At 48.4% G+C, this 12,375-nt stretch overlaps 1 protein-coding gene across 3 annotated transcripts in view; it reads left to right on the forward strand.

Moving 5' to 3' along the window:
- The first annotated feature begins 445 nt into the window (after positions 1-445).
- MAP3K21 (mitogen-activated protein kinase kinase kinase 21) overlaps positions 446-12,375 on the forward strand; it is a 61,512-nt gene continuing 49,582 nt past the window's right edge. For all 3 annotated transcript variants that reach the window (XR_002072335.2, XM_019418993.2, XM_019418994.2), the window contains exon 1: positions 446-1,501. Coding sequence is in view for 2 of the 3 variants with exons in the window: in XM_019418993.2 (XP_019274538.2) it covers positions 679-1,501 (823 nt within the window). In the remaining variant the exon portion in view is untranslated. The remainder of the gene's footprint in view (positions 1,502-12,375) is intronic.

Raw genomic sequence — 12,375 nt, forward strand, 5'->3', positions numbered from 1 at the left:
TGGGCTGGGCGGTGGATTTCCAATGCTCGCAGTCCGGGAACTGATATGGAAAGGCTGACACGGATTTGTTCTGCGACCTGTTCTGAGATGCACCGACTCTCCCAGAACTGCGACCTAGTCCCTCGCGTCACGCCCCAGCGCCCCGGATCCTCCTCAGCCGCTGCACTGCTTTTTGGAGAATTGTGGCCCCCCCGAAGCCTTACCCTTGGCTTGACTTTTCTGGAAAACCTCGTGCACCCACTGCCGGCTCCGCCTCCCGGGCCAAGTGGGCGCGGCGCACCCAAGCCCCTGAGCGTCAGCGGCGGGGGCGGCCCCGGACCCGGGGTCTGGGCGGGCCGCGAGGGGGCGTGGCGGGCCAGCGCGGTGGGCGGGTCCCGGCGGGGCGGGGCGGGGCGGGCCCGGAGGGGCGGGCCCAGGCCGCGGCTAGGCCCAGCCTGCCACAGGCCCGCCGCAGGCCCAGCGCGCCACCATGGTGCGACAGCGCCCGCCACCGCGGGGACCGCTGCAGCAGCACAGGCGACCCAGGCGGGACGGGGACCGACGCCGGGGCCTACGGGTGGTGGGCCCGTGAACCCCCGCGTCCCGACACCCCCTCCTTGCCGGACCATGCGCGCCCCCAGCCGCCCCGGAGGCTGAGCCCGTCGCCCCGCTCCGCCGTCGCCCTGCCGGCCGCCCCCCATGGCCTTGCCGGGCTCCGAGGGCGCGGCTGACAGGCCGGTGTCCCCGGCCCGGGGCGCCCCCGCCGGCTCCGCGTCGTCGTCGTCCGCCTCCTCCGGCGGCTCGGCCTCCGCCCCGGCCGCGGCGGGAGCGGGGCTGTGGGCCGCTCTGTACGACTACGAGGCGCGCGGCGAGGACGAGCTGAGCCTGCGGCGCGGCCAGCTGGTGGAGGTGCTGTCCCAGGACGCCTCCGTGTCGGGCGACGAGGGCTGGTGGGCCGGCCAGGTGCAGCGGCGCCTGGGCATCTTCCCCGCCAACTACGTGGCGCCGTGCCGCCCGGCCGCCAGCTCCGCGCCGCCGCCGCCGCCGCCGCGGCCCGGCTCGCCGGTGCACATCGACTTCGAGCGGCTGGAGCTCAAGGAGCTCATCGGCGCCGGCGGCTTCGGGCAGGTGTACCGCGCCACCTGGCAGGGCCAGGAGGTGGCGGTGAAGGCGGCGCGGCGCGACCCGGAGCAGGACGCGGCGGCGGCGGCCGAGAGCGTGCGGCGGGAGGCGAGGCTCTTCGCCATGCTGCGGCACCCCAACATCATCGAGCTGCGCGGCGTGTGCCTGCAGCAGCCGCACCTCTGCCTGGTGCTCGAGTTCGCCCGCGGCGGAGCGCTCAACCGCGCGCTGGCCGCCGCCAACGCCGCCCCGGACCCGCGCGCGCCTGGTGCGCGCCGCGCGCGCCGCATCCCCCCGCACGTGCTGGTCAACTGGGCTGTGCAGATCGCGCGGGGCATGCTCTACCTGCACGAGGAGGCCGTCGTGTCCATCCTGCACCGGGACCTCAAGTCCAGCAACAGTAAGTGGGCCGGGGAGGTGGTGGGCGGGGAGGGGGGCGGGAGACGCAGCCTGGCTCCGCGGAGCCCACTGCGCGTGCCAGCCCTGGGCGGGCCCCCGGGCGTAGAACCAGGTGGAAGGAGGCTCCAGCAGCACCTCTTGAGCAGGCCTTTCGGGGCCCAGAGATCCCGCTAGACCTTGGTTACTTGCTTTGGGGCAGGTGACGCACTCACCTTGACTTCGTTTTGTTGCTTTTGGATGCCTTTTTTAAAAAGGCAGCTCTGTCTTGCTTGATGACTAAACAGTTGTTAAATAGCTGGATCTCCTGGAAACCCCACGGTGCCGTTTGGCCTTGAGGTACAATAAGTGGCTCATTTTATGGAACTGCAAACCGGGGCCTCATAACCTGGGGAACCCATGGCCCTCCTTGTCGGCTTCATCAAACTCCTCCTTTCCTTCCGCTTTACGAGTGCTGAATTGAAGTCGCTCTTTACTACTTTGAATATGGCTTCGTGTCCTTTGACAATTTCCAAAGAGTTTCATTCAGACGTCTCTGCACAGAAAGTGGGATTTTATCATTGGTTTGGTAGCTTGAGTGTTGATGACAGGTCTCCAGAAAATAAACACCGGTTTGTGCCATCATGCACGTTTAGGCTACCAGCAAGCGCGTTGTCCTTGCACACGTACTTGAAATCTTGAAGACCTGGCCTGTGTCCTTTACTTTGTTTATAAATCAAGATGGATTTTTCTAGCTGTCCATAGAGAACTGACAAATGGGCTAACCCCGAATCCTGTGAAATTTCACCTTATAAAACTGGGAATGGGATCGCTGTTGAAACTTGGTTCTTCAGCATTGAAGATCCCTTCATATTCTTAGGATGGGATGAAATCTTGTGAAAGATTAAAGATGCAGCCAGAACTGGCATTGGCCTACCGCAGCCGCCTGTCTTTCAACCTGGTAAAACCTGCTGGGACAGGCGCTAACCCAAACGGAAACATTGTCCTTCCCCAAGTGTGCAGAAAAAAGAGTGACGGCAAGAAATGATGTATTTGTTTCATGTGTGTGTGGATTCTTTTTCCTATTCAGAATTCTTCCGCACTGAAAGTTATTTGAAAATGACGAATATCCGACTTTCATTATGGGAATCAGACTATTTAAAGTGTTGGTACCTGCAGGCAAGCATTGGATAGTTTGTTTTAGTTTTTTTTTTTTTTTTTTTAGGACTCCTGCCAACCCCCGATACAAATTATAGTCTTATAGTTTGCAACTACTCAAGTGTCAGAAGCAAATTCAAACAAGATATGGCATAGAAAAATGGCAGTGGTCTTGTGTTCTGAGTTTGGACAGAGGTCACATGGAGGACCTAGGATTATTTACTTTTGGACTACATGTTACAGTAAAGACAGCACAATTTTCAATGTACTTACTTTTGTAAATGCTTCAAACCTGACAGCGTTCACTACCAGTTGGTGCTTATTTCCTGGAATATGCTTTCCTTGAAGGATAGATAGGTCTAACCTGCTGCCACAGAACAAGGTGTGTGTGCACAGTCTGTGGGTTCCATAAGTTCTCTCCTCGGTGATGTCCTGCAAGTCCTTATCTGCTGGTTATTTTCTGCAAAACCTGGTGTTTTAAGGACAGCAAAAAAGAACATCATTGCTTGCTCTGCCTGGGCATTTGCTGCAGTTCTGTGATACACGTGGAACCTGCCATTCTACAGGCTTACTTACCCTGTTGAAGGGCGTCAGTTACCAACGCAGGCAAACAGTTTGGGTTAGGTTGATCCTTAGATCAAAAAAGTAAAGGGCCAGTAACTATTACTTTGCATTATGCTTAGTTTGTCTTGTCTTGTTGGATGGTGATAATGCTTGAGGTCTTCATGAATCTGTTCATAAAGGTAGAGTACATTTGCTAGTATTTGTCAAAGCATAGATGGGGAGAATAATCCATGTTTTTATATGAATTAAAATCTTTCATAGAGCTAATACTATTCAGTAGTAAAAAGAAATAACATGACCCTGGAATAATAACATGGTTAAGTGGTTTTTAATGACAGCAGGAAACTTGAACAGCGGCACATAGACTCCTGCACAGGAGTGGATGTGTCATTTGGACGTGGTTATATGCTGCAACTTAGTTTTTGAAAGCGTTTTCACTCTCAGAATAAATTGCCAAACTTCCTGGAGCATTTTAATTTCTGTAACTGTCAGGCAAGGCTGTCTTTGCTTTAAATTGTTGTACTTTGAAAAAGATGTGATTGGCTTGGTCGTTAGCCTAGCCAAGTACTTGTTACAGTAGGACCATTGCTATAGTTTTTAAATTACTATAATGTGGATATTTTTAATAGGTCCCAAAATGTGCAAATCACAGTGCCTAGCACATTGCCTTATCCTCACTTTCTGGTCTTATTTATTCAATGAATAAATGCAGATACTTTGGGAATTCTCTTGTGATCTGTGAAGCCATAACTTTTTTTTTTTTTAAGTTTATTTACTTTGAAAGAGAAAGAGAGAGCATGAGCACAAGCAGGGTAGGGGAAGAGAGAGAGAGAGAGAGAGAGAGAAAGAGAGAGAGAGAGAATCCCAAGTAGGCTCTGCACTATCAGCATGGAGCCCAGTGCGGGGCTCGAACTCACAAATCACGAGATCATGACTTGAGCCAAAACCAAGAGTTTAACTGACTGAGCCACCCAGGCACCCCTGAAGCCATAACTTCTTGTTCAGACGTTTGAGTGTTCTCAAACGTGAAATTCTATTACAGTGTGTTTTGTTTGAATTTATTGGTTATTTGCTAATGGTGGTAGTGAGTTAATGATAATGTAAACAAGGTTTTAAAAATCAATATTGAATTTTATCTTCATTCTGGAGCCTACAAAGAGCCAGTGTAAAACTACCTGGAACCAAGTTAGTTGAAATTATTGTTTAAAACAAATGTTTAAATTTGTCATAGGAAGATATGGCTTTTGTTTGGTATTTTTTCTTTCCTCTTTTCTCATTGGTCTTTTTAAGTTTTATCATATATTTGAGGTGGGGTTTATGTTGAAATCATAGCTGTGTTGTGTTAGAATCAACTACTTTGTTCCTTTTCTAACAGCCAAAGATTGAAAGTTGAGCCAAATTTAGCACGTTTTAAGCATCATTTATGTTGTTAAAACATACTAGGCCCTGTCACTCCTGGGGTGCAAAGTGTGTAGAAAATGCCTTGCCAAGTCTGTATGCAACAACTAGAGAACAGTATGAGGCAACATGGGGTTCCTATGAACTTGGCCAGTTTTCCACCCATGCAGAGAAGGGAGAAAAATCATTGAGCGTTTATTCAGTAAACCTTGAGCCCTCCCCCTCCCCTTCCCCAGTCACTACTGGGCCCTAGGGACACAGTGGCAAACCCGATGACAATATCCCTGCTGGCACAGGACGCAGCCTAGCGAGAAAGAAAGACGGTAGCCATGCAGTGGCAAATGTGAGTGAGTACGGTCAAGAGGATTAAGCATGGTGATAGCAGGCAGTGATGGGGCGGAGGGGGAGGGTGTCACTCAGACAGGTGGTCCAGGGAAGCCACTCTGAGGAGTGACACAGAGACGTGGGTGAGGAGGAAGCATGAGTCAAGCAGAGATCCAGGCAAAGGGAGATTGAAGCAGCCCTGAGCCTCCCTTCCCAGGGAGAGGGGGGAAGACCAGAAGGCTGAGGCCGAGGGTCGAGCAGGGGTAGGTATGGTGGGGCTTGCGGCCGTGACCCATTGGGGGGGGTCCGCTCTGAGTGCTGATTGTCTGGAGCCTGGAAGCATTCTGTGCAGAGGAATGGTGGGATCGGATGGTGTGTTTACAGGATGACTCTCGCTGCTGTGGAGAACGGACTTGAAATTGGCCTACGCGGAGGCTGTGGAGGTTGCTCCTGCCAAAGAAGGCATTGGTTTCACCCAATGGAAGTCGTTTTCAGGGAAGTTACCAAGGAGGAGTGGAGACAAACTAGTACAGTACGCGAATTACTGAGGATTGCTTGAATTATTGGGATTGAGTCTGTGTTTTGTTTATTCTGGCGTGATTCAGGATCGAAGACAAGATTACGTGGCATAATTTATGTCTGTCGGTTCGTTTTTTAATACTGCTTACCGAGTTGTGGTGGTGGTGCTCTTAGCAGAAAACAAATATCTCGTGAGAAACTGAGCCACAGATTTTGGTAGCTACTTGCTTTTATACTTTTCATTTCAGCGATTTTTTTTATCCTGATCTTTTTTTTTTTTTTTTTTTTTGCCTTCTGGGGAATCATTATTACATATATTATCTACAGTGGCATTTACAATCAATAAGTGGACATACTTAGATTTATTACCAAGTGCAATTTAGAGCTCTCCCTAAAACAAACTACAAAAGGAATTTTTTTCTTTTCTTTCTTTTTTTTTTAGTTTTTCTTAGTATGGTGTAAATAAAGGAACTATTTGAGAAAATTATAGGAACTGTCATCTCCAGGTAAGGTGCTTAAATAGCTCATCAGAGTGATTTGGAGGAGCTATTAATTACGCTATTATCAGTTAAAAGACACGCATCTTCTTCCTTCTCTCGTCTGTTCTTTTATTCCAGACGTGTAGCTTCATGCCACAGCCTCCTTCTACTCCAAGGGGCGCAGGAAGATGAGTACAGATACCCCAATGGTGGCAAGGGCTAATCTCATTCTGAAACAAACAAAAAAAAACCAGGTAAAGGATATATTTTTAGAAGAATAGCAATGATGAAGGGTCCCCACATCTTCCCCTACCATTTTCACACTTGCATATTAAAAATAACTAGGCCATGGGGCGCCTGGGTGGCTCAGTCGGTTGAGCATCCGACTCCGGCTCACGTCATGATCTCACAATTCGTGAGTTCGAGCCCCATGTCGGGCTCTGTGCTGTCAGCAACGAGCCTGGAGCCTGCTTTTGGATTCTGTGTCTCCCTCTCTCTGCCCCTTCCCCGCTCATGCTGTCTTTCTTTGTCTCTCAAAAATGAATAAACGTTAAAAAAAATTTTTTTTTTAATAAAAAAAATAACTAGGCCAGCACTCATTTTTTTATAGCTGTTAGGGTTGGGGGGGGGGGGGGGCTGTCAGGTATTTGGTTCTGGATCATGCAGGCTGACTCCACTCTATGCATCTGATCAGATCATGCTTGTAGTCGTTGTCAAGTGGATCAAAGCCTAGTGAAGGAAAGAAGAGAAGGGAAGACCACTCCATCCATTTCAGAAGGTGTCTGAAAGCCCTGTTTGCACTCAGGGGTTGAACTTCTCCAGGACAGCGTAGCTACTGGCGGGAGCATTGCCTTCCGCCTCTGTCAGACCTGGGTTCGATTATCAGTGTTGTCATTTAGGAGCCGTGTGACCTTGGGCAAGTTGTATAACCTCATTGAGCCTGAATTTCTAGATTTCTGATACGGTCTGCTGAAGTCCTCTCTTGGATGCAGACAGAGTCCTGGAGAGGAAATCTGTTTGATGTTTCTTTTACTCATCAAAGGCGTTTGTGGAAAAACTGGCATGAAAACAAAGGACATTTTTAGGGAACCAAGGGTAGTCAGGTGCAGCTAGAATGAAGGGCAGTCAAGGAGTTTCGTGGGAAGGAAACAGGCATTCAGCACGTGGCCAGCAGTGAGTGAGGGCCTTGAACGCCATACTAACATGTATAGACTAACAAGAGGCAGCCATTAAAGGTTTTCAGGAAGAACGTGGTCTGGTCGGCTGAAAGGTTAACATTTGTACGGAAAAAAGAAACACGAGCCTGGGATAATTTGCTTTATGACTGTCCTATCCTAGCTTATCAGCAGGGCAGTAAAAATTAAAATACTTAGACACTGGTTTGACGTAAATTGTTTATCATTTATGACTGGAGCCTGGTTTTTATAATCACTGTTTATTTGGTGAGTTAGTTGAGAGCATTTTCTGTCTCTGATTCACTAGAGTTAGGAAATAGTGACCAGATTTACCATGCCAGGCTGATGATTTTCATTCGAAGTGTCAGTGACTGTCCCCAAACCCTCCCCAGCCTTGAGGAGCTCCCAAAAGGTGAAACACCTCAGTAAGGAATGTCAGGGGGCAGAGCAAGGGTTCCCACACAGGCTGGCAGAACTGTGCTGGTTTTATTTGGGAGCCTGAAGCAGATTTTTACAGTTGACCTCCAATCAGTATGAATTTAGTTATTTTTAAAAATTCATCTTGGGGTGCCTGGGTGGCTCAGTCATTTGGGTGTCTGACTTCAGCTCAAGTCATGATGTCGCGGTCAGTGAGACTGTGCTAACAGCTCAGAGCCTGGAGCCTGCTTCAGATTCTGGGTCTCCCTCTGTCTCTCTGCTCCTCCCCCACTCATGCTCTGTCTCTCTCTGTCTCTCAAAAATGAATAAATGTTAAAAAAAATTTTTTTTTAAATTCATCTCTCTTGGGGCGCCTGGGTGGCTTAGTCAGTTAAGCGTCCGACTTCAGCTCAGGTCATGATCTCCTGATCCGTGGGTTCGCGCCCCACATCAGGCTCTGTGCTGCAGCCTGGAGCCTGCTTCAGAATCTGTGTCTTCCTTCCTCTCTGCCCTTCTCCCGCTTATGCTCTGTCTCTCAAAAATGAATAAATGTTAAAAAATTTTTAAATCATCTCTCTCAAATGCTGCTTCATCTCAAGTGCTTTAACTAAGCAATGGCCCTGGGGCATCTCAGTGGCTCAGTCGGTTAGGCGTCTGACTTCAGCTCAAGTCGTGATCTCAGAGTTCGTGAGTTTGAGCCCCACGTCGGGCTCTGTGCTGACAGCTCAGAGCCTAGAGCCTGCTTCAGATTCTGTGTCTCCCTGTCTCTCTCCCCCTCCCCCGCTGATTCTCTCTCTCTCTCTCTCTCTCTCTCTCTCTCTCTCTCTGTCAAAAATGAATAAACGTTAAAAAAAACAAAACAAAAAAACCACCTAAGCAATGGCCGTAATAGGAACGATGGCTCACACTTACCTAATGCATCCAAAGTACTGGCACTGCCCAAACCTGATTCTCATTTATGCCTCACAGCAACCTTTTGACTGTCCCCATTTTACAGATGAAGAAACTGAAGCCAGGGTTTACTTGCCTTTGTCAAGGTCCCTTGTTGAATCCAGAGCCTCTGATCCCAGAACTTGAGCATTTATCTTCTCCATCTACTGCCTGGATGAACAGTTCTCAAATGTTTATCATCAGGACCCCAAAGAGCTGTTGTTTACGTGGGTTATAGCTACTGATATTTACCAAGTTAGAAACCTGAAATGATAAACTTAAAAATATTTAATAATAGGGGCGCTTGGGTGGCTCAGTCAATTAGGTGTCCAACTCCGGCTCTGGTCATGATCTCATGGCTCGCGAGTTCGGGTCCCGTGTTGGGCTCTGTGCTGACAGCTTGGAGCCTGCAGCCTGCTTTGGATTCTGTGTCTCCCTCTGCCTCTGCCTCTCCCTCTCCCCTGCTTGTGTTCTGTCTCTCTGTCTCTCAAAAATAAACATTAAATTAAAAAAAAATATTTAATAATAGAAGAATAGCAGACCCATTACATTTTAATAAAGCATTTTTTTTCTTTAAATTTTTTTTTCAACGTTTTTTTATTTATTTTTGGAAAGAGAGAGACAGAGCATGAACGGGGGAGGGGCAGAGAGAGAGGGAGACACAGAATCGGAAACAGGCTCCAGGCTCCGAGCCATCAGCCCAGAGCCTGACGCGGGGCTCGAACTCACAGACCATGAGATCGTGACCTGGCTGAAGTTGGACGCTTAACCGACTGCGCCACCCAGGCGCCCCTAATAAAGCATTTTTAATGCGGGGGAGGGACCTCTTATTTTCCAAGACAAACTGAGAAAGGAGAGAGCGGCATTGTTTTACGCTTTGGAAGCCACTTTGTGGCTTCTGCAATCTCTTGCCACCGTGAGGATGCCCAGGGACCCCTGGGCCATACTTTGAGACCCTCTAGGCCAGACGATCGGTTCTGTTGGTAACGAATGGCACTCTGGAGCAGCTGTTTGTACGCCAAATGTGGTATCGGAAGCTCCTCGTGAGCTTTTAAAAAGTAAAATCCCTGGTCTCGTTTTTGGATATTCTGATTTAGTTGACCGTAGTCGGGAACAAGCAATGAATTTTCTTCTACCATTTTATTTCAAACATCTTGAAATACGCAATTGAAGGAACTTTAAGCGAGCATTTATACACTCTCCTGCCATTAATGTTTTACTAACTTGCTTTAACACAAATTTAACTCTGTCCATTCATTAATCAATCTGGGCTTTCGATGCAGCAATATGTTTTTTAAAAGGCTTCCGGATGATTTCAATGCAGCACCAAGTTCGGAAATTGTTCAAAGGGCCAGATTTGTGGGTTCCTTCTTGGTGGTTTTCTGGGTTGATCTATAAATTCTTCCATGAATACACACTACATCTCAAATCCAGTTCACTGTCTGATGAAATTGGATGGTTGGTCATAGAGGACACCGGGTGAGAGTCTGGGTGGCTTCTTCTGGGCTTGTGTCTCTGGGGAAAGGAATATCTTTAAGCATTTGGCCTTTGACGTTGGGTGACAAATAGTGTCCCTGTGGTGTCGGAGGTCTGCACCCTGACTCCACAGCTCACCAACTGTGGGCTCACGGGCACTGACTTCCTGAATAGGGTGATGTGAGGATAAAGCGAGATAGTGTACTCCTGGGGTCCGCGCCCTTTTCCTGTGAAGCCCCAGACAGTAAATATTTAAGGTCTCTGTTGCAGTTGGTCAACTCTGCTGTTGTAGCTGAAAGCATCCACAGACAGTATGTAAACAAATGAGTGTGGCTGTGTTCCAATAAAACTTTATTTACAAAGTAGACATTGGGCTGTCTACATGGGCTGGACTTGGCCCATGGGGTATAGTTTGCTGACTCCTGGCATGTGTCAAAGCGTTGAGGAAGTAAGCTGTAAGACACAGTCTAAGTGTAAGCTGGGGAGGAGACTCGTTTTTGTATGTTACTTAGAAATACTTTGAGTGCTTTAAATACTTCCCAAAGTTGTTGTGCGTGAACTCCTTGATGCCTAAAAGTTTTCTACAACCTTAACATCATTATTAGTCATTCTGCGGTGTAGAGTATCGTGTAGTCATGTATTTATTCATCTTGGTTGGGGGGAGGGTCTTTTTGATTTGGCTAATTTGCTTGATTGGGACGAGCCAGCAGCAGGAGGACACAGTCTGGAGCTTTGTTCTCTGTACAGGTGCTGCCATGTGCGTGCTGTGGCAGCTCTGCTTGCAACTTGGGTTGATAAGTTGAGGGTCAAGGAAGAGGCACGAAGAACTGTGTTGCTATTGTAACCGTTTCACCACCGGGTTTCATTCCTAGTCCAGTTCTCTAAGCTATTGGCCAAAGACCAAATCACGTGCCATCTGGGGGAGAGTCTTGACCGCACGTAGGAATGTTTGAGTTCTTCCTGGCGTAAGGTGATTTGAAGGAGCGCATTGGGTTTCTGCTTTTCTGCAAACGTTGAATCCAATAGTATGAGATATGTGACTTTCTGTTCACTAATATGTCAGTGTAGCATATGGTGGAAGAATTCCTCCTTCCGTTTGCTTTGTCACCTACTTTGTGAAAAGACCAAGGTGACACAAATACTGAGCTCGATTTTCACACGATGAAATGTAGGAAGTTTTCTCATTCAAACTGAGTATCGTATGTGTCCAGGAAAGGGGCCGTACGGTGGCTTTTGGATTGGGCGCCAGAGCAATGAGAAACTATTTTCGCTGACCACATCTGCATCTTCTTTATAGAAGTCCATCTTGTATTCAGTAAGCTAATGCACTCTTTTATGCAGCAGTTATTTATTGGTTGTGGACTCTATGCCAGGAACTTTCCGAGAGGCTCTTGGTGTTCAGTAGTGAGCAAAGCAGGAACGCATTCCTCCACTCCTGGAACTTCCATTCCAGTAAAACAACGCAGATGTTAAATAATAAATCATAAAGGATGTAGCATGCTGGAGAGTTGATAAACCTCAGTTTGAAGAGGGTGAATCTGTTGAGGTGAGAGGTTGAAGTTTTAGGTTGGATGGGTAAGGAAGGCCTTCCAGAAAAGGTGGGTTATCGGGAAAACCTGAAAAAGTGAGGAAACGGGCCATCTGGAAAAGAATACTCTCACAGAGGGAACAGAGCCTGCAAAATCCCTAAAGCAGGAGGCCAGTGTGGCAGGAGAGGACTGGAGCAGAACAGTAGGTCGTGAGGGGGGTGGCGACAGGGTCGTGTAGGTCTCCCAAGACCTTTGACTTTACTATGACCCTGGAGGGTTTCTAACTGAGAACTGGGATCTGACTCACCTTGTAACAGGACCTCACTGGCTGCAGCTTTGAGAACAGATCGAAGGGAAACCAGGGCAGAGGTAAATACTTGGGAGTCATCCGCATGGAAATGGTATTTAAAGCCCTGAGGTGGACTGAAATTATCTGGGGAGTGAGTAGATAGAAGGACCACAGATCCAAGACCCTAGTCCTGGAGGTCTGCGGTAATTAGAGATCGGGGAGATGAGCAGGAACCAGAAAAAGGAGCGGCTGGCAAAGAAAGGGAGCCCCAGGGAGCGGGGGATGCGCCGGAGGTCAGCGAAGAACACGTTTCAGAGGAGGACGATCAACCGTGTCAAATGCTGCAGACGGATAGGAATTCAAATAACCGTCCTGTTGTAATTCTCTGTAGAACAGTCTTCCTTTCCTAACACTGTTCCAGGAGTGTGGAGGTTGACTTGGTTTTCTGCGGTAGCAGCTGACCTCACGTGAGAAAGCTTGTAACAGTTCATCTCCCTCACATTCGTTTTCCCCCCTTACACTAGGTAGCCGTTCATTTAACAAATACCTACCGAGCATATAAAAATGCCAGTTGCTGTGTGTGCAGCATAAGTAAGTAAGTAAGTAAATAAATAAATAAATAAATAAATAAGGTGAACCAG

This window comes from Panthera pardus, unplaced genomic scaffold (assembly GCF_024362965.1).
Source record: "Panthera pardus isolate Hobbes unplaced genomic scaffold, ASM2436296v1 HiC_scaffold_22, whole genome shotgun sequence".
NCBI classification, from domain to species: domain Eukaryota; kingdom Metazoa; phylum Chordata; class Mammalia; order Carnivora; family Felidae; genus Panthera; species Panthera pardus.